At 46.3% G+C, this 21,609-nt stretch overlaps 1 protein-coding gene across 1 annotated transcript in view; it reads left to right on the top strand.

Annotated features, from left to right (window-relative positions):
• Window positions 1–21,609, top strand: part of TTC38 (tetratricopeptide repeat domain 38) — a 309,404-nt gene that overhangs the window by 199,589 nt on the left and 88,206 nt on the right. Inside the window, exon 10 of the mRNA XM_069228235.1 lies at window positions 17,413–17,494. Within this exon, the coding sequence (XP_069084336.1) occupies window positions 17,413–17,494 (82 nt within the window). The remainder of the gene's footprint in view (window positions 1–17,412; window positions 17,495–21,609) is intronic.

The following is a 21,609-nucleotide window of genomic DNA, read 5'->3' as shown; positions in this document are numbered from 1 at the left end:
ACTTTAGGAACTTTGAATAATCACAATAGCATATATACATTTTACATAAAACACATTTAGCTGTTTTAAAAGTGGACACAGTGCAATTTTCACAGTTCCTGGGGGAGGTAAAGTAATGTTAGTTCTTGCAGGTAAGTAAACCACCTACGGGGTTCAAATTGGGGTCCAAGGTAGCCCACCGTTGGGGGTGCAGAGCAACCCTAAAGTCACCACACCAGCAGCTCAGGGCCGGTCAGGTGCAGAGTTCAAAGTGGTGCCCAAAACACATAGGCTTCAATGGAGAGAAGGGGGTGCCCGGTTCCGGTCTGCCAGCAGGTAAGTACCCGCGTCTTCGGAGGGCAGACCAGGGGGGTTTTGAAGGGCACCGTGGGGGACCCAAGTCCACACAAAAAGTACACCCTCAGCAGCGCGGGGCGGCCGGGTGCAGTGTGTAAACAAGCGTCTGGTTTCCAATGGGTTTCAATGGGAGACCAAGGGGTCTCTTCAGCGGTGCAGGTAGGCAAGGGGGGGCTCCTCGGGGTAGCTACCACCTGGGCAAGGGAGAGGGCCTCCTGGGGGTCACTCCTGCACTGGAGTTCCGATCCTTCAGGTCCTGGGGACTGCGGGTGCAGGGTCTTTTCCAGGCGTCGGGATTTTAGAGTCAGGGAGTCGCGGTCGGGGGGGGCCTCGGGATTCCCTCTGCAGGCGTCGCTGTGGGGGCTCAGGGGGGACCACTTTGGTTTCTCACAGTCTCGGAGTCGCCGGAGGGTCCTCCCTGAGGTGTTGGTTCTCCACCAGTCGAGTCGGGGTCGCCGGGTGCAGTGTTGCAAGTCTCATGCTTCTTGCGGGGATTGCAGGGGTCTTTAAATCTGCTCCTCTGGATACAAAGTTGCAGTCTTTGTTGAACAGAGCCGCTGTTCTCAGGAGTTTCTTGGTCTCTTGGAAGCAGGGCAGTCCTCTGAGGATTCAGAGGTCGCTGGTCCTGGGGAAAGCATCGCTGGAGCAGTTTTCTTCTGAAGGCAGGAGACAGGCCGGTAGGACTGGGGCCAAAGCAGTTGGTGTCTTCTTTCTTCTTCTGCAGGGGTTTTTCAGCTCAGCAGTCTTCTTCTGTAAGTTGCAGGAATCTAAATTCTTAGTTTCAGGGGAGCCCTTAAATACTAAATTTAAGGGCGTGTTTAGGTCTGGGGGGTTAGTAGCCAATGGCTACTAGACCTGAGGGTGGGTACACCCTCTTTGTGCCTCCTCCCAAGGGGAGGGTGTCACATTCCTATCCCTATTGGGGGAATCCTCCATCTGCAAGATGGAGGATTTCTAAATGTTAGTCACTTCAGCTCAGGACACCTTAGGGGCTGTCCTGACTGGCCAGTGACTCCTCCTTGTTATTCTCAATATTTCCTCCGGCCTTGCCGCCAAAAGTGGGGCCGTGGCCGGAGGGGGCGGGCAACTCCACTAGCTGGAGTGCCCTGCGGTGCTGGAACTAAGGGGGTGAGCCTTTGATGCTCACCTCCAGGTGTTACAGCTCCTGCCTGGGGGAGGTGATAGCATCTCCACCCAGTGCAGGCTTTGTTACTGGCCTCAGAGTGTCAAAGGCACTCTCCCCATGGGGCCAGCAACATGTCTCGAGTGTGGCAGGCTGCTAAAACCAGTCAGCCTACACGGGTAGTTGGTTAAGGTTTCAGGGGGCACCTCTAAGGTGCCCTCTGGGGTGTATTTCACAATAAAATGTACACTGGCATCAGTGTGCATTTATTGTGCTTAGAAGTTTGATACCAAACTTCCCAGTTTTCAGTGTAGTCATTATGGTGCTGTGGAGTTCGTGTTTGACAGACTCCCAGGCCATATACTCTTATGGCTACACTGCACTTACAATGTCTAAGGTTTTGCTTAGACACTGTAGGGGCACAGTGCTCATGCACTGGTGCCCTCACCTATGGTATAGTGCACCCTGCCTTAGGGCTGTAAGGCCTGCTAGAGGGGTGACTTATCTATACTGCATAGGCAGTGTGAGGTTGGCATGGCACCCTGAGGGGATTGCCATGTCGACTTACTCGTTTTGTCCTCACTAGCACACACAAGCTGGCAAGCAGTGTGTCTGTGCTGAGTGAGGGGTCCCCAGGGTGGCATAAGGTATGCTGCAGCCCTTAGAGACCTTCCCTGGCATCAGGGCCCTTGGTACCAGGGGTACCAGTTACAAGGGACTTACCTGGATGCCAGGGTGTGCCAATTGTGTAAAACAAAAGTACAGGTTAGGGAAAGAACACTGGTGCTGGGGCCTGGTTAGCAGGCCTCAGCACACTTTCAAATCAAAACATAGCATCAGCAAAGGCAAAAAGTCAGGGGGTAACCATGCCAAGGAGGCATTTCCTTACACACACACCCTCCCCCCCGAAAGAGGATGAGACTAACCTTTCCCAAGAGAGTCTTCATTTTCTAAGTGGAAAAACCTGGAAAGGCCATCTGTATTGGCATGGGCAGTCCCAGGTCTGTGTTCCACTATAAAGTCCATTCCCTGTAGGGAGATGGACCACCTCAACAGTTTTGGATTTTCACCTTTCATTTGCATCAGCCATCTGAGAGGTCTGTGGTCAGTTTGAACTACAAAGTGAGTACCAAAGAGGTATGGTCTCAGCTTCTTCAGGGACCAAACCACAGCAAAGGCCTCCCTCTCAATGGCACTCCAACGCTGCTCCCTGGGGAGTAACCTCCTGCTAATGAAAGCACCAGGCTGGTCAAGGCCATCATCATTTGTTTGGGACAAAACTGCCCCTATCCCATGTTCAGAGGCATCTGTCTACACAATGAACTGCTTGGAGTAATCTGGAGCTTTTAGAACTGGTGCTGTGCACATAGCTTGTTTCAGGGTGTCAAAGGCCTGTTGGCATTCTACAGTCCAGTTTAATTTCTTGGGCATTTTCTTGGAGGTGAGTTCTGTGAGGGCTGTCACAATGGATCCATATCCCTTCACAAACCTCCTATAGTACCCAGTCAAGCCAAGGTATGCCCTGACTTGAGTCTGGGTTTTTGGAGCTGCCCAGTCCAGAATAGTCTGGATCTTAGGCTGGAGTGGCTGAACTTGGCCTCCACCTACAAGGTGTCCCAAGTAAACCACAGTTCCCTGCCCTATCTGGCATTTGGATGCCTTGATAGAGAGGCCTGCTGATTGCAGAGCCTTCAAAACCTTCTTCAGGTGGACCAGGTGATCCTGCCAGTTGGAGCTAAAGACATCAATATCATCAAGATAAGCTGCACTAAAGGCCTCCAAGCCAGCAAGGACTTGATTCACCAACCTTTGGAAGGTGGCAGGGGCATTCTTTAAACTAAAGGGCATAACAGTGAACTGATAATGCCCATCAGATGTGGAATATGCTGTCTTTTCTTTTGCTCCAGGTGCCATTTTGATTTGCCAGTACCCTGCTGTTAAGTCAAAGGTACTTAAGAATTTGGCAGCACCTAATTTGTCTATCAGCTCGTCAGCTCTAGGAATGGGATGGGCATCTGTCTTGGTGACAAAATTAAGTCCTCTGTAGTCCACACACAACCTCATCTCTCTCTTTCCATCTTTGGTGTGAGGTTTGGGGACTAAGACCACTGGGCTAGCCCAGGGGCTGTCAGAGTGCTCAATTACTCCCAATTCCAGCATCTTGTGGACTTCCACCTTGATGCTCTCCTTAACTTGGTCAGACTGTCTGAATATTTTGTTTTTGACAGGCATGCTGTCTCCTGTGTCCACATCATGGGTACACAGGTGTGTCTGACCAGGGGTTAGGGAAAAGAGCTCAGCAATCTGATTGGAGGAAAGTCCTGCAGCAGATTGCTGTTGGCCAGAGAGGGGTCTGAATAGATCACTCCATCTACTGAACCATCTTTAGGGTTTGATGAGAGGAGATCAGGGAGAGGTTCACTCTCCGCTTCCTGGTCCTCATCTGTTACCATCAACAGATTTACATCAGCCCTGTCATGGAAGAGCTTAAGGCGGTTCACATGGATCACCCTCTTGGGGCTCCTGCTAGTGCCCAGGTCCACCAGGTAGGTGACCTGACTCTTCTTCTCTAGCACTGGGTAAGGGCCACTCCATCTGTCCTGAAGTGCCCTGGGAGCCACAGGCTCCAGAACCCAGACTTTCTGCCCTGGTTGAAATTCAACCATTGCAGCCTTTTGGTCATACCAAAACTTCTGGAGCTGTTGGCTGGCCTCAAGGTTTTTGCTTACCTTTTCCATGTACTCTGCCATCCTTGAGCGAAGGCCAAGTACATAGTCCACTATGTCTTGTTTAGGCTCATGGAGAGGTCTCTCCCAGCCTTCTTTAACAAGAGCTAATGGTCCCCTTACAGGGTGGCCAAACAGAAGTTCAAAGGGTGAGAACCCTACTCCCTTCTGAGGCACCTCTCTAAGCGAAAAGCAGACATGGCAAGAGGACATCCCATCTCCTTTTGAGTTTTTTTGGGAGCCCCATGATCATGCCCTTTAATGTCTTGTTGAATCTCTCAACAAGGCCATTAGTTTGTGGATGATAGGGTGTAGTGAATTTATAAGTCACTCCACACTCATTCCACATGTGTTTCAGGTATGCTGACATGAAGTTGGTACCTCTGTCAGACACCACCTCCTTAGGGAAGCCCACTCTGGTAAAGATACCAATGAGGGCCTTGGCTACTGCAGGGGCAGTAGTCGACCTAAGGGGAATAGCTTCAGGATACCTAGTAGCATGATCCACTACTACTAGGATGTACATATTTCCTGAGGCTGTGGGAGGTTCAAGTGGACCCACTATGTCCACACCCACTCTTTCAAAGGGGACCCCCACCACTGGAAGTGGAATGAGGGGGTGCTTTGGATGTCCACCTGTCTTACCACTGGCTTGACAGGTGGTACAGGAGACACAAAACTCCTTAACTTTCTGGGACATGTTGGGCCAGTAGAAGTGGTTGACTAATCTCTCCCACGTCTTGGTTTGTCCCAAATGCCCAGCAAGGGGAATATCATGGGCTAAGGTCAGAATAAACTCTCTGAACTCCTGACGCACTACCACTCTCCTAGTGGCACCAGGTTTGGGATCTCTTGCCTCAGTGTACAGGAGTCCATCTTCCCAATAGACCCTATGTGTTCCAGTTTTCTTGCCATTGGACTCTTCAGCAGCTTGCTGCCTACGGCCTTCAAGAGAGGGACAGGTTTCTTGTCCCTTACACAACTGCTCCCTTGAGGGTCCCCCTGGGTCTAAGAGCTCAACCTGATAAGGTTCCAATTCCACAGGCTCAGTTCCCTCAGAGGGCAGAACTTCTTCCTGAGAAGAGAGGTTCTCTTTTTGTTGTTGTGTTGCAGCTGGTTTCCCAGTTGACTTTCCTTTTCTCTTGGTAGGCTGGGCCCTTTTTCCAGACTCCAGCTCTACTTTTTCACCCTGTGCCTTGCACTGTGCCCTTGTCTTGACACACACCAGTTCAGGGATACCCAGCATGGCTGCATGGGTTTTCAGTTCTACCTCACCCCATGCTGAGGACTCCAGGCCATTTCCAAGCAAACAGTCTACTGGGATATTTGAGGAGACTACCACCTGTTTCAGGCCATTGATCCCTCCCCACTCTAAAGTTACCATAGCCATGGGATGTACTTTAGTTTGATTGTCAGCATTAGTGACTGGATAAGTTCGTCCAGTCAGGTATTGACCAGGGGAAACCAGTTTCTCTGTCACCATAGTGACACTGGCACCTGTATCCCTCAGGCCTTCTACACTTGTCCCATTAATTAAGAGCTGCTGCCTGTATTTTTGCATGTTAGGAGGCCAGGCAGCCAGTGTGGCTAAATCCACCCCACCCTCAGAGACTAATGTAGCTTCAGTGCGACACCTGATTTGCTCTGGGCACACTGTTGATCCCACTTGGAGACTAGCCATTCCAGTGTTAGCTGGAGTGGAGTTAGAAGTGGTTGTTTTCTTGTGACAGGCCTTGTCTCCAGTTTGGTGTCCAGGCTGATTACAGCTACGACACCAGGCCTTTTTGGGATCAAAGTTTTTACCCTTGTACCCAAAATTGGTTTGTGAAGAGGCTCTGGGCCCACCCTCCTGTGCAGGTTTTTGGGGGCCTGTAGAAGACTCTTTACTATTTTTGTTTTTGGATGTCTCAACACCTTTCCCCTGGGAGGCTTTGTGACCCCTTTCTTTTGGTCACCCCCTGTGGAAGTCTTGGTCACCCTAGTCTTGACCCAATGGTCCGCCTTCTTTCCCAATTCTTGGGGAGAAATTGGTCCTAGGTCTACCAGATGCTGATGCAGTTTGTCATTGAAAAAATTACTTAACAGATGTTCTTTCACAAATAAATTGTACAGCCCATCATAATCATTTACACCACTGCCTTGAATCCAACCATCCAGTGTTTTCACTGAGTAGTCTACAAAATCAACCCAGGTCTGGCTCGAGGATTTTTGAGCCCCCCTGAATCTAATCCTATACTCCTCAGTGGAGAATCCAAAGCCCTCAATCAGGGTACCCTTCATGAGGTCATAAGATTCTGCATCTTTTCCAGAGAGTGTGAGGAGTCTATCCCTACACTTTCCAGTGAACATTTCCCAAAGGAGAGCACCCCAGTGAGATTTGTTCACTTGTCTGGTTACACAAGCCCTCTCAAAAGCTGTGAACCATTTGGGGATGTCATCACCATCTTCATATTTAGTCACAATCCCTTTAGGGATTTTTAACATGTCAGGAGAATCTCTGACCCTAGTTATGTTGCTGCCACCATTGATGGGTCCTAGGCCCATCTCTTGTCTTTCCCTTTCTATGGCTATGATCTATCTTTCCAAAGCCAATCTTTTTGCCATCCTGGCTAACTGGATGTCCTCTTCACTGGGATTATCCTCAGTGATTTCAGAGAGGTTGGTCCCTCCTGTGAGGGAAACAGCATCTCTGACTATTATGTTTGGAGTCAGGGCTTGAGAGGCCCTGTTCTCCCTAGTTAGGACTGTTAGGTGGGAATTTTCCTCCAAGTCACTATCTTCATCCTCTGTGATACCATCCTCAGAGGGGTTGGCCTTTTCAAACTCTGCCAAAAGCTCCTGGAGCTGTAGTTTGGAAGGTCTGGGGCCCATTGCTATTTTCTTTATTTTACAGAGTGACCTTAGCTCCCTCATCTTAAGATGGAGGTAAGGGGTGGTGTCGAGTTCCACCACATTCATATCTGTACTAGACATTATGCTTCTAAAAGTTGGAATACTTTTTAAGAATCTAAAACTAGTTCTAGGTTCTAATTCAAACTTTCACAAACTTTTAAACACTAAAAGAAATGCTAACCGGGACTAACACAAGGCCCTAGCAGGACTTTTAAGAATTTAGAAAAATAGTTCAAATTGCAAAAATCAATTTCTAATGACAATTTTTGGAATTTGTTGTGTGATCAGGCATTGGCTGAGTAGTCCAGCAAATGCAAAGTCTTGTACCCCACCGCTGATCCACCAATGTAGGAAGTTGGCTCTGTATGCACTATTTCAAAGTAAGGAATAGTATGCACAGAGTCCAAGGGTTCCCCTTAGAGGTAAGATAGTAGCAAAAAGAGATAATACTAATGCTCTATTTTTTGGTAGTGTGGTCGAGCAGTAGGCTTATCAAAGGAGTAGTGTTAAGCATTTGTTGTACATACACACAGGCAATAAATGAGGAACACACACTCCGAGACAATTCCAAGCCAATAGGTTTTTGTTATAGAAAAATATATTTTCTTAGTTTATTTTAAGAACCACAGGTTCAAATTCTACATGTAATATCTCATTTGAAAGGTATTGCAGGTAAGTACTTTAGGAAATTTGAATAATCACAATAGCATATATACTTTTTACATAAAACACATTTAGCTGTTTTAAAAGTGGACACAGTGCAATTTTCACAGTTCCTGGGGGAGGTAAAGTAATGTTAGTTCTTGCAGGTAAGTAAACCACCTACGGGGTTCAAATTGGGGTCCAAGGTAGCCCACCGTTGGGGGTTCAGAGCAACCCCAAAGTCACCACACCAGCAGCTCAGGGCCGGTCAGGTGCAGAGTTCAAAGTGGTGCCCAAAACACATAGGCTTCAATGGAGAGAAGGGGGTGCCCCGGTTCCAGTCTGCCAGCAGGTAAGTACCCGCGTCTTCGGAGGGCAGACCGGGGGGGGGTTTGTAGGGCACCGGGGGGGACACAACTCCACACAAAAAGTACACCCTCAGCAGCGCGGGGGCGGCCGGGTGCAGTGTGTAAACAAGCGTCTGGTTTCCAATGGGTTTCAATGGGAGACCAAGGGGTCTCTTCAGCGTTGCAGGTAGGTAAGGGGGGGCTCCTCGGGGTAGCCACCACCTGGGCAAGGGAGAGGGCCTCCTGGGGGTCACTCCTGCACTGGAGTTCCGATCCTTCAGGTCCAGGGGGCTGCGGGTGCAGGGTCTTTTCCAGGCGTCGGGATTTCAGAGTCAGGCAGTCGCGGTCAGGGGGGGCCTCGGGATTCCCTCTGCAGGCGTCGCTGTGGGGGCTCAGGGGGGACAACTTTGGTTACTCAGTCTTGGAGTCGCCGGAGGGTCCTCCCTGAGGTGTTGGTTCTCCACCAGTCGAGTCGGGGTCGCCGGGTGCAGTGTTGCAAGTCTCACGCTTCTTGCGGGGATTGCAGGGGTCTTTAAATCTGCTCCTCTGGATACAAAGTTGCAGTCTTTGTTGAACAGAGCCGCTGTTCTCGGGAGTTTCTTGGTCTCTTGGAAGCAGGGCAGTCCTCTGAGGATTCAGAGGTCGCTGGTCCTGGAGAAAGCGTCGCTGGAGCAGTTTTCTTCTGAAGGCAGGAGGCAGGCCGGTAGGACTGGGGCCAAAGCAGTTGGTGTCTTCTTTCTTCTTCTGCAGGGGTTTTTCAGCTCAGCAGTCCTCTTCTTCTGTAAGTTGCAGGAATCTAAATACTTAGGTTCAGGGGAGCCCTTAAATACTAAATTTAAGGGCGTGTTTAGGTCTGGGGGGTTAGTAGCCAATGGCTACTAGCCCTGAGGGTGGGTACACCCTCTTTGTGCCTCCTCCCAAGGGGAGGGGGTCACATTCCTATCCCTATTGGGGGAATCCTCCAACTGCAAGATGGAGGGTTTCTAAAAGTTAGAGTCACTTCAGCTCAGGACACCTTAGGGGCTGTCCTGACTGGCCAGTGACTCCTCCTTGTTATTCTCATTATTTCCTCCGGCCTTGCCGCCAAAAGTGGGGCCGTGGCCGGAGGGGGCGGGCAACTCCACTAGCTGGAGTGCCCTGCGGTGCTGGAACAAAGGGGGTGAGCCTTTGAGGCTCACCGCCAGGTGTTACAGCTCCTGCCTGGGGGAGGTGATAGCATCTCCACCCAGTGCAGGCTTTGTTACTGGCCTCAGAGTGACAAAGGCACTCTCCCCATGGGGCCAGCAACATGTCTCGAGTGTGGCAGGCTGCTAAAACCAGTCAGCCTACACGGGTAGTTGGTTAAGGTTTCAGGGGGCACCTCTCAGGTGCCCTCTGGGGTGTATTTCACAATAAAATGTACACTGGCATCAGTGTGCATTTATTGTGCTGAGAAGTTTGATACCAAACTTCCCAGTTTTCAGTGTAGCCATTATGGTGCTGTGGAGTTCGTGTTTGACAGACTCCCAGACCATATACTCTTATGGCTACCCTGCACTTACAATGTCTAAGGTTTTGCTTAGACACTGTAGGGGCACAGTGCTCATGCACTGGTGCCCTCACCTATGGTATAGTGCACCCTGCCTTAGGGCTGTAAGGCCTGCTAGAGGGGTGACTTATCTATACTGCATAGGCAGTGTGAGGTTGGCATGGCACCCTGAGGGGAGTGCCATGTCGACTTACTCGTTTTGTCCTCACTAGCACACACAAGCTGGCAAGCAGTGTGTCTGTGCTGAGTGAGGTGTCCCCAGGGTGGCATAAGGTATGCTGCAGCCCTTAGAGACCTTCTCTGGCATCAGGGCCCTTGGTACCAGGGGTACCAGTTACAAGGGACTTACCTGGATGCCAGGGTGTGCCAATTGTGTAAAACAAAAGTACAGGTTAGGGAAAGAACACTGGTGCTGGGGCCTGGTTAGCAGGCCTCAGCACACTTTCAAATCAAAACATAGCATCAGCAAAGGCAAAAAGTCAGGGGGTAACCATGCCATGGAGGCATTTCCTTACACCCCCCAAGCCCGAAGGAACGAAATCAAAGACCCACAACATAGTGACAGGACTCATCCAAGGGCCGTAGGCTAGCTACCCAACCCGCCAACCGTACCGGAGCAGGGAGGGGAGGGCCCAAATAACAGGTATAACTTCAGAGCGGCAAATGTGAAAAACAAAGGTACTGCAACAGCGCTCCCAGATAATCATCAAGATCTACTGGTTCTCCAGCACTCATTTGACAGTTAATCATTGTCACTTAGGTCTGCTCGCTCAGCTCCAGCATCAGCCGCCTTCACAGCCACAGGCCTCCGGGGAATCGTCTTAACAAACTTAGCCGGCAGCTTCGGGTCCGTAAAGAAATGTAATGTGCCCCCATGTTGTATTCGGAGCTTTGCAGGGTAAATAAGAGAAAATCTGCCATCAGTCAAACTTAACAAGCGTTTAATTGGCAGGAAGGCCCTTCGCGCCGCCTGCACACTCTGGGTGTAATCCGGAAAGAAGCTCTGCTCAGAGTTCTTATAAATCACTGGGCGCCTCTCTCTGGCTAGCCGCAGCACAGCATCTCTATCGCGGTAGTTCAGCAGGCGGATAATAATGGGTCGCGGCGAATTCCCAGGTGGAGGCTGAGGGCCAAGCGATCTGTGGGCTCTCTCCACCATGAACATCTTGGAAAGCTTTCCAGGAAATAGGTCTGCAAACATTTTCTCCACAAAGTCCTCCATCCTGCCCATGTCCGTGGGTTCCGGAAGACCAATCATTCTAATGTTGTTACGGTTCGAGCGAGCTTCCAAATCTTCTCCCGCTCTCTGTGTTGTCAATCCTCCAGCTCCGAAGTGCGCGTCTCTAACTGGTCAATGTGAGCATCATGATCATCCACTCTGGCCTTGATGCGGTCCATCTGTTCAGTTAGGTGATCTAATTTAGCGTCTATGCCTGCCAAACTGTTTTTAAGATCCAAAAACATGGCTTTGACCGATGTGTCCAAAGGTCCATCCTCCGCCGGAAGATCTCCCGACTGAGAGGCAGAAACTCCCCCTTCCTCCTACCTCCGTGAAAGGAGATCTTCGCCTGCCTCTGCTCCGCCTTTCCCATGCCGGCAGCCGCCGCGAGCCCACCAAGGAAACGCTCCCTTCCAATTGCTGAAAAGAGGAAACCAGCGCACCAGGTACACGCAGGAGGGCAGCACCACAAATATGAGGCTCCAATAATAGCGCGACGTCCCTCAGGTAGCTGGCCTCCCTTCCGTTACTGTCAGTCTCTATCCACCACTAAAATAGGGAGCCCACCACCAGTCAGCCAGCGGGGCCAAGGCCATCCCCAGATCAGGCCTCCGGAGGGCACAAGCCGTCTCCTGCTGCCGCCAAAGGGCCAAAACGACCCCCCGGTCCGATCTGACCGGCGATGGGGCCGCCCAGAGGCCTTTCACTAAGCACCCTCGCCAGATAAGCCAAAGAGAGAAGTGGAAGCAGAAACTTTGTGTCATATGCAAGAATGTTAAGCAAGTTTCCCCGTGTATCACATTTGCAGAGAAGAGGTCATCATCCTGTTGGTCAATAATGTGTTGAGTCCATTGCACCCATAACAATTTCTGGAATATCAAGGTAAAAAAAAGTATAAGGCTCTGGCTGCAGCATGAAAGAAGTGGTAGCCAATAGTGCGTTGTCTTAAGATGCGCAAGGACAGGGAAGCCTACTCTTGGTGTCGCCTGATGTCAACCTCACAGGGGTGCATCTGAGGAATCATGAGCTCCTTCCTGCTTTCGTGTTCAGAAAGGATTGCTGCCATAACCAGAGTTAATTATCCAGGTGTTGGTGGCAGGGGATATCAGGAGAGGGTCCCTCAGAAGTTCATTAAGGCATTTTACACCTTTCTGCATGTACAAAGGTGGTTCATCATAAACAACTCTGTTGCTTTAGGAAGTAGTAGAAAACTGTAGACTTGCATCTGGTATGTTTCTTTCATTTGCAGTGGTAACCGGGGGGAAATAATATTGTTGTTGTTTAATACTTGAAGAGGTATTTCCTGTAGGGTATTGGGAGGGGCTAGAGAACTACCCGGGAGTCTTCGGCCCTACTGTGTAGGATTGTCCACATGATTCAATTTTACTTAATCAATGGAGACAAAGCACTTGTCTTTACAACCAGCAAGCTCTAGCAAAATCACAGTTCTGGTACCTTGAATTCCAATGACTGGCACATGGTATGATGGGCCAAATTCCTTCTTCACTGCAATTTTTTATCGAACCAGATCCCCAACTTTTGGAATCGAGCCGTTAGGTGCTGGTTGCTTTTTCACTCCTTTAGTGGCAGCATGCATGTTTGAACGTTCATCTTGGAAGTCTTGGAGTTCCAGTAAGACAGCAAAACTTTCATTTATGTCCAAGGACGTGTCTGCCACTTTTGCGCCAATACCATCAAGATCTGGAAGATACATCTGGATGCCGAACAGGACTTCGTATGGGCTCAGGTCACCCAAAAATCCCCCAGGCACATAATTTAAAGCTCTTTGGACTCTGCAAGTGGTGTAGCCAACTGCGACCTGAACCTAATACTCTAGCTGTTAAGGATTACTTTACGTCTCAGTTCTTCCTTTTCAATATTGAATTTTCCTCAGGGTGATATGGAGAGGAATAATGCACAGCCACACCCAGGATTCCCATGGTGTCCCTGCAAGCCTTAGAAGCAAAGGCAAGGCCCTGTTCCAAGTGGAAGGCAGCTACTGCATACATGAGCATGTGGCAGACTGTATTTGAGTTCTGCCATCTTTCCCCAAAGCTCTTTATGCTTTATAGTATTCACTTTTGAGTCTCTGAATCCACTTAGGCGCCAATAATGCACGTTTTTATTGAAAGACTGGACATGCTAATACAAATCGTGAGTTTTGAGTTTTCAGTGTAGGGTCAAATACCTCATCTACATCGGTGGCAAGCAAGAAACTGGCCCATTGTATCCATATAGGATGTAAAGCTTTGGCATACTGGGCGCTGGCCTTAGTGACAGCCTCTAAGGACGGGAGTAACAACAATAATACATTTCCCTTGAGCCAGTGGTCATTCCTTTATGACAGTCATTCAGTACAGTGTCACCTTCATTGAATGTTACATAAGTGAAGCCAATGGCACCCAGTGTTATCCGGATGACCAAGTTTGTTTTATTTATACGTGTGTGTAAGTGTCATGCTGCATGCATGTTAGTCTGTAGTTCCTGTAAGACAGTGAAACTTTCATTTATGTCAAAGGGTGTGCCTGACACCACTGCGCTGGGACTATCAAGATCTAGGACATACATCTGTATGTTCTGGTGTTCAATGTTTACTGGAGAAATATGGGCAAATTAAATGGTACAGTTGTTGTATGCCTTGTGCATACTATGGGATGTAAGTTCTGGCACAATTGACAAATCCTAATAAGGATTGTAGTTTTTAAAGGCGTTTGGTGGTTGTAATCAGGCGCACCTCTCTAGGAAGTGTGGTGACAGCATCTTTCCCTCATTTGACAACTCGTATCCTAAGAAAAAGACACTGAGAAAAGCATATATAGTTAATTTGAATTTGAATTTATAGCCATTTTCAGAAAATCCCAAAACAATGCATCTGACTGGCTAGGTGAGTGTTTAAGTCGTTGTCGGTTAGATATACATCATCAATGTAGGACTATGGTTCAGGATTGATATCATGCAATATTTATGTTACACAAACAGCAAACAGCCCAAATCTGTTCTTATACCCCTGAGGAAGCCGACGAAAATGGTACCGACAGCTGTGCACTAAAAAAGAGGTCTCAGGTGCTATGGTTTCACAGAAGAACCCTTTGGAAATATCCCAAATTTATTATTATTTTTTTTACGGTCAATATTGTTCATTAAAGTGGTACTGTGTGAATTTTAGATTTCAAATGTGCATTCGTGCCAATTTAAATGTCTACAATCTAAGACTATTTTATAGGAGTGATTTGACTTAACTACTGGAACGAAAGGGTTGTTCATGGGAGATACACAGGGTTCACTGATTTCCTGGTGCTCAAGTTGTGAGAGAATTTCGAGTACAGGAGCTTTTGCTTCATGTTTGATTGGGTTTTGAGGTTGCACTTGCGGGCTGGACTTTATGGGTGTCACATGGTAAGGTGAGTCCTATCCCAAGCTCGCATGATTGCGCTATAGGGCAGAGGCTTGGGTAAGGGCCCATTCTGCAGTATAGGCTTGTTTAACAAGGACAGAGAAAGACGGTATTATTAGGTCATCACCTTGTGGTAGAGTTCTAACAAACTCTGGAGGCCAATCCTTTTCAGCTAAGAGAATGTCATACCTAAGTATTAGTGTTTCCCAGAAAATTACTTTAATTATGTGTTTTTTTTGTTGTCCCATTCAATTTCTATATTCAATTTATACACTCTGTCAGGAGGGGTGACCCACTGATCTGGAGTTTTCAACTTCTATGTAGTAGTTAGTTGCTTTCACATCCAGAAACTCTTGAAGATTTTGGCAAACTATTGTGACCTCTGCCGAGCTGTTTAGCAGAGACACTGCTCACATCATGTTCTGAATTAATATTCTCAGTATTTGCCACATATCGTGCCAAAATTCCTGCAACCACTTTCTTTTTTAATTGGAGTTTTTGCTGTCAGGTTACAGGGCCTTTTTTATGATGAAGTCAGATGAACGTTATGAGTCCTTTTTTTGTTTCATGTACTCTTCTTGCCTGCACTCTGAGCACCCCGCCCTCTCAGAACGTTTGTCCGATGACTCCTGGAAAGAACAAGAAGGTGTGTGTCAGAAAACTAATACCTGTCAGGTTGTTTTGAGGTATCCCGGTTACTTAAATGATAACATTTCTCAGAGTTCTCCTAGTTGCGGAGATTTTCCCTGCGACTCAGTTTTTTTTTGCCTTGTTTTTGCTTTGTTTATCCCACTGTTTGTTAGAAGACTGTTTCTTGCTTGGTATTGTCTTTTTCAGAACTACCTTTAAGCTGTGGTTTATTTTGTCTGGCCCCCAAAATATCGTGACCTATAGATGTATAGGTTTTAGCAGTAATGTTTTGTAAATCGTGCTCGATCTATTCATGGAACCTGTGTGAGATGTTGGCGAACTGCCAGTGCTGCTGCTTCCCCTTTAATATTTCCTAAAATAATTGAGGATACTGTGATGAAGTTGGCAATTAGTTTCATCCCCAGATCCAGGGCAGGGGCAGCCCTGTATTCATTGTGTATCTGTTTTAACACATCAGGTAAACAGCAAGAGATGGTGACCATGCATTATGGTATAAATTGCAGCATAAACTTTACCCCAAATGGCACAGTTTTCAATAGAGGGCACCTTTCCAAGTGGCAAGCACATTGTAAGAATTCTCTGTTTATCTTGGGGTCCCATATGGGGAAACACTGCTTCAAGCTGGTTTGTATTTTTGAGGCATCCAGAATGGAATTTCCTCCTGTCTGAGGGTACTTTACCAATGATAGCATTAATTGTTACTGGGTTAATCCCAGGTGTAGCCAGTTGTGGTTGAACAGCTTGAGCAGCCCTTGTTGGGGCAGTTGTTAATGTATGCATAACAAACGGAGCTAAACTTCTGCATAATCTAACTAGATTACTAAATATAGGGCGCAAATCAGCCACAGGTAAATTCTTTATATTGGGATATAGTGTGTAGCCAGACAAAACTGGCTATGTTGCTCTGTCAGTACCAGGGGGACCTAGTCGACATTGTCTAAAATATGTGGTAGGGCACCTTGAAACCAATTTTGGTGCCCCCTAAGTGTTAAGGGTATTTCTAAATCATTATGTGGTTTTTCTTCGCCTGGTACGTCGGCAGCTGTGTATGTATTAAACGTATTTGTAATGGCGTCAACTGCAGGTAGAGTAACCCATGAGTAAAATATTTCAGTTTTGTACGCATCCTGCTCCTCAACCATGAAGGTAACATCTCCACCCCCATTGGGTAACCCATGCATGTTTAAATGTGCTGTAACAGCAGGTTTACATTTATCAGGAATGTTAATTGGATTCGCCATTTTGATATATGGAATTCATAGAGGGGAGTACAAAGGTGTGCAGTATCCTTTTAAAAGTTCAAGGTTGAACAGCCTATAGACAGATGTAGGTGCTTGCTATAATTCTGAGGAGGATATAATCCCTAGCACCACAGGCATCTCCATATTAAGGTAAATAAGGCACATTGGGAATACAATAGAAACTATTAGGGAGACTCATTAATCAAGTACCAGACCTAAGTACGTTGGTGGAGCCAAGTTATACTTTTCCTACTAAAATAACAGGATTGCGTATTAGGAAGATAGAACTGCAGAATGTGGGAGACTTAAGTCTGTCCACACCATCAGAAACCACTGACCCAATTTTTGGGTAGCTCACAGTGCCTATCCTACACCCCCCAACTCTGCTGGGGTGAAGGGTGATTGTGGCAACTAAAAACATGACACACTGACTCCCAAGGAAGATATGTAAACAGATCTCACCCTTTTGTTGTGCTACTCATGCATGCCCAGGCGAAACACACAAAATATATGATGTTTTCAATAGATTTATTGAAAAAATCCTAATCTTCCATCGAGAGAATGAGCTGCGATAATTAAACAGATGAACCAAAGCAAGGTAATCAGTATTTTGAACATGGGAAAGAGGATGAATAAACCAACCACAAGTGATTTCTAGATGTTCCTATGTAACCCTAAGACTATACGGAGAGCATAGTTGGTGTAGCCTCTGCCATTGCCTGATCTAAGGGATTAGCCTTAGCCCCATACCTGGAAACTGAGTCAGGAGTCAGACTATGGTGTGGATGGCAAGCTCTCTGGAAGCTGGTAGAGCTGCATGTCGATTACAGCATTCCTCAATTGGGTCACGGCTGGAGTGCCCCTCTGTCCTTTCCGGGTCAGTGAACCACTTATTTAACAAAAACCATTGTGTTAGAAAAATAGCTCTGATGTAATAAAATGTCCAGATGTTAGAAGCTGTTTCCTGATAGGGCAATGCAAGCACTAGGATATCATGTACTGTGTTCCTAGCTTTGAACAGAATGTACTGATTATATGTTGAGAAAAGGCTAGCTAAAACAAGCCACTCATACAATATATTCCTAGAATAATTTCATGCAAGCAAAGTGTGTAAAAGCAAAATCAGGGAATCAACTGAGCCCAAGAGGACATCACTAAACTGCTTGTACGTCTTGATTAATGTAATTTTGCTGTGGGGAGATAAAGGGCCTTTACGTTTAAAGTACATTTGGATTGTCTTGTAGACGTTCACATGTTCACCTCAAATCCATTAAGTGACCTACTACTTGCATTATTTGCTTTTTACATTTCAGCTTGCTCCTCATTGTCTTACAAGTGGATCTATGCTCGATGTGGTGGATACATGCTCTTTGCTTTACAGACTTCAACTGGAAGGTAAATACACTGTATTTTTGCTTCATTTGTCTTGGTTATCTGATGATGCAATGACTTATGATTTTATAAATATGAGCTTTTAGGACTTCATGAACTATATTCCATTCGCAAACCAAGGATGTGCAATTTGTACACTGACTTGTTTGTGGGAACGCAGTTTACAATGCGCCCTATTAGTACTATCTGCCGTAAGAATATTACTTAGGCGTATATCACAATTTGGCACATTACAATTTGCCTGTGATTGGTTGTGAATTCAGGGGTGATGGACTGCAAGGGGCAGCAGACCTAAATCTCTCCATTTGTTTTCTCAAATAGAAAACTATTTTTAAAGAGCATAAGATATCTGTTAAAGGAACAGGTGCTGCTTTAAAAAATGTTTCCCGTTTCGGAATACATCATGGGGAGCAGATCGTGGTCCTCTGCATCACTGCCTGCTCCCCTTGTGACTGACTATTTATTTCACAAAGTAGAAGCTGTCCCATGGAATCGCTTACTACCTACACTTAGGGGTCCAGAAATGTTCAAGGTTTGCGACCAGACTCATAAATGTGCCTTTTTACATTTAAAAAGGTATTTACAACTCTAAAATACCTTTGTACATAAGGCTCTTTATTTGTTTAGCATTATGTTTATTTTTAGAGGACAGTCTGATCACAAGATATGGTAGAAACGTAAGATTAATTTACCAGCCTGAAAACAAACAGAAACAGCAGTGTTGGAACAAACTGCTGTCAGGCGTTTTAGCTGAAACTCCTTAAAACCAGTAAGTATTTATTACCAAATAAAAGGCTAAAAGCACATATATTTTATGCTGTTCAGTATGAAATACCTCTGTTTCAGGGTGCAATAGGAATATGCCTAGTTTGAATTTACTAGTACCTTTGAGGATTTCAAGAATCATGGTATTTGCTCTTCATCAAGCAAACTCAATCTTCTATTGCTAGTCTTTAAGAGCAGGGAGTTGATGGAGGTAAACTGCCTCAACCATGTCAGTTAGGATTTTGCAGACATTTTGAGTTCTGGTGGCAGCCAATTGAAAAACATTAGGAGAGGGTACATGTGAAAAATGGTTTGCGTTACATATACCACAGAGCCTCTGAATGGAGAACATCCACTTATGACATTCAGTTTGTTTCCTAATGAAGAGTGAAACAAACCTCATGACCTGTTCTTAACATAATGCCATCTTGGATAGATCATAAGTGCTTTGTTTTGCTTTGACAAACACACTATCAAAGTGCTATCTACAAAAATATTTGTTTTCAATTGACCTGTTCTGTGCTTTGTTCATGGGTAATCCTGATATTGCACAGTGAAACACCAAGAAATACTAGTTGACAGACCTTTTTGTCATTGATTCGTGGATTTAATCTTTGATAGCGTGACATTACGGCTAATTGCTTGAATGCCATGTTAAATGCCCCTTGTTCATTACTACACTAGATATTGCTACAAAACAGTAGACATATAGATGTCTTCACAAATTTTGACCTTCATCAGGTGACATTGTCAAGTGTGGCAGATGATCAATATGCACCTTGCTTTCTTAAATTATTGCGAATTGACTCAATAACAGGTGTCACCATGATCCTGTAAAAAGCATGCATTACGAACAGAAATTGTAAAAGTGTCACTGTTCTGATTGAAAACTTTAAACAACATTCTTACAAATATCTAATCTACTAACTTATGAAATAGTGGTGATATTGCACTGAAATAGCCTGCTTTAGTCTCACCGGGACCCACAGTATTAAATGGATAAAAGTCACGTGGAATGTTTGGTCAAGGAGATGACTAAGTGCTCAGTGCCTTCGTGCCTTCTCTTGGAACTTGTCCAGAAGGGCATCCCAAAGATCTGATAAGGGGTATTTATGGAGACCTTTTAATTCTTCCCTGTGTAACAGTGTGCTCTCAGCCCTAGCCCATGCCAGCATGGCATGGAAAGAGCCCATATAGAGGCTACTGGCGAATTTGCCGCCTTCCACTTCCGAGTAATAAGCCTTTTTGCCAAGATGATGGACAGGTCAGTGAACTTAATCGCTGCCCTGTGCCTCTTGGTGTGTCTGTAAAGCCACAGAATGCAGACCTGCCAGGTGTAAGGGAGGACTGTGCTTGTGCAGTGAGTTAAGTGAGCTGTAACATTCCTCCAATATGTGGCCAGTGGAGGACAAGACCAATGCATGTGTATCATCCCTGCACCCGGAGTTAGACAGCGAGGGCAAGCTACTTCTGAGTGGTGAAAATAATGGTTTAGATTGCTATCGGTTAAGTATGCTCAAGTAAAATCTATCATTGGATTAATTTTATATGTGCATTTCAGGACACTATGGCAGGATGTGTCAGGATGGTCTGGCAATCACTGTCAGTTCAGGTGTGGCCAAGATTTGCATCCAAATGGCCTTGCAGTCGTGTAAGAGAGAATGCAGTGTGTGCATGCAAAGCACTGGCAAGCCAGCAAGTCTGGTATCCTCCTGTGCCACATGTAAGTATTGAATGCCTAAATGCTGTGTGAGTTCCTTTTGCATGTTGCCCCGAGCCTGAGTTAGCGCAGCAATAAAGGAAGCATATAAAAGGAATTGACCAGGCGAGAGTTCAATGCTTGCTGTGAACTCCTCCAGTGGAAGAAGAGTGCCCTCAGTGTGCAGGTCACCTACAGTATGCAGGCCCACCGCATGCCATGGGCTCAGTTCTCGGAGCGTGGTAGTAACTTGTTCTTGCAGTATACCAAAAAGTGGTAGTGCCAGAGCTTTGGGCATGGCATAGCCGATTGGGTGACAAACAATGTTCTGCGAAAACACTGATAAGCCACAAGTAAAAGGGGATGTGCATTGGCATACTTATGGTTAATGGCTGGAAAAGAGCGAGGGTGTGTTCTACGTCCCATGGGGAGAAGTAATAGAGTGTCTGCAAGTTGCTGGCCAGGACCACTCTGAGGTGCGTGTTATGACAGTGGAGGTCACCTACCATGCTTTCAAGGGATTGAAAAAAAGGAGTGTGGATGAAGAGTGGAGGATTGACGAAATAATATAGCAGTCCCGGCAGCACCACCGTTTTCAGCAGGGCTACACGGCTTGCCACCAATAGTGGCAGTGTCTGCCAAAAATACATCTTTTAGTACAAAATATCTTGCCAGCAATGCAGATACTCTGTTTATCAGTGAAGTTAATTGATACATAACAAAGATCCTGTTTCAAATGTTAATCAAACTACAATATTGAATTTCAAATTGAAAAATGAAAGTATTGGCATGGGCAGTATTTTAAAGCCAATTTGAACTGCAAGGTTAATCCCTTTGTCACCCCTTAATCATGCTTTGTTGGTATAACCTCAGAGCCCACAGGACTTTCTGACATCCATTTCCAGTTAATGATCTCCCATTGTATTACTCCGTTTCCACTTTCCACTACTGTCCAGTGAACAAGAGACACCATCTGCCTTTCTCACTTTTTTTTGAGTATAAGTGAAATTTGAGATTGGTGCTGTATACCCATGATGATCCCCAGTGTAAAGTGTGTTAGTCACCACTCTTGATTAGCTTAAGTGATCTCTAGACTGACATTGTCACTTGGCATTGGAGCAAGCCGTTTTGCTAGGTTGTTCTTATGTCACATTGAAGACTAGATATCACAGACTAATTTAATTCCTCAAGAAGAGGCTTGTTTTCGTCCGGGAATGAACACATCGTATCATGTTTTTGCTCTGTAGTATCTTGTATGTAAGTCCAAGGTGGCAGCAGGGTAAACCTTTCTGCCTGCTTATTCTTCTTCTGTTGATCTTGATTTTCTGTGTCGTATGTTGTCCAACTTGGGAATTTCACTTAAGCTATTATATTTGATTAAACAGGTACATAGTTTAACATGGACCCATTTTCAAATCGATTACTTTGGACAGCTGTTGTCTAAGGTGAGAACAATGTTCTTCAGAGTGCTGTTATTTGCAGATCAATTTTTGAGTAAGTGAGTGTAGGCGGGTGTTATGCCCCTCGCCTACCGAGATTCAGCCTTGGCGCCGATGGAGTCTTTCTTCACTCCCCATTACGCGTCGTCATGGAGACGCGTGGGTCCCGCACAGCCGGGCACAACCGGACTTCCGGGTTGTCGGCTCGGACAACG

Source organism: Pleurodeles waltl, chromosome 4_1 (assembly GCF_031143425.1).
Source record: "Pleurodeles waltl isolate 20211129_DDA chromosome 4_1, aPleWal1.hap1.20221129, whole genome shotgun sequence".
Classification (NCBI taxonomy): domain Eukaryota; kingdom Metazoa; phylum Chordata; class Amphibia; order Caudata; family Salamandridae; genus Pleurodeles; species Pleurodeles waltl.
The sequence above is the reverse complement of the archived record's forward strand: the minus strand, read 5'-3'. Positions and strand labels throughout refer to the sequence as shown.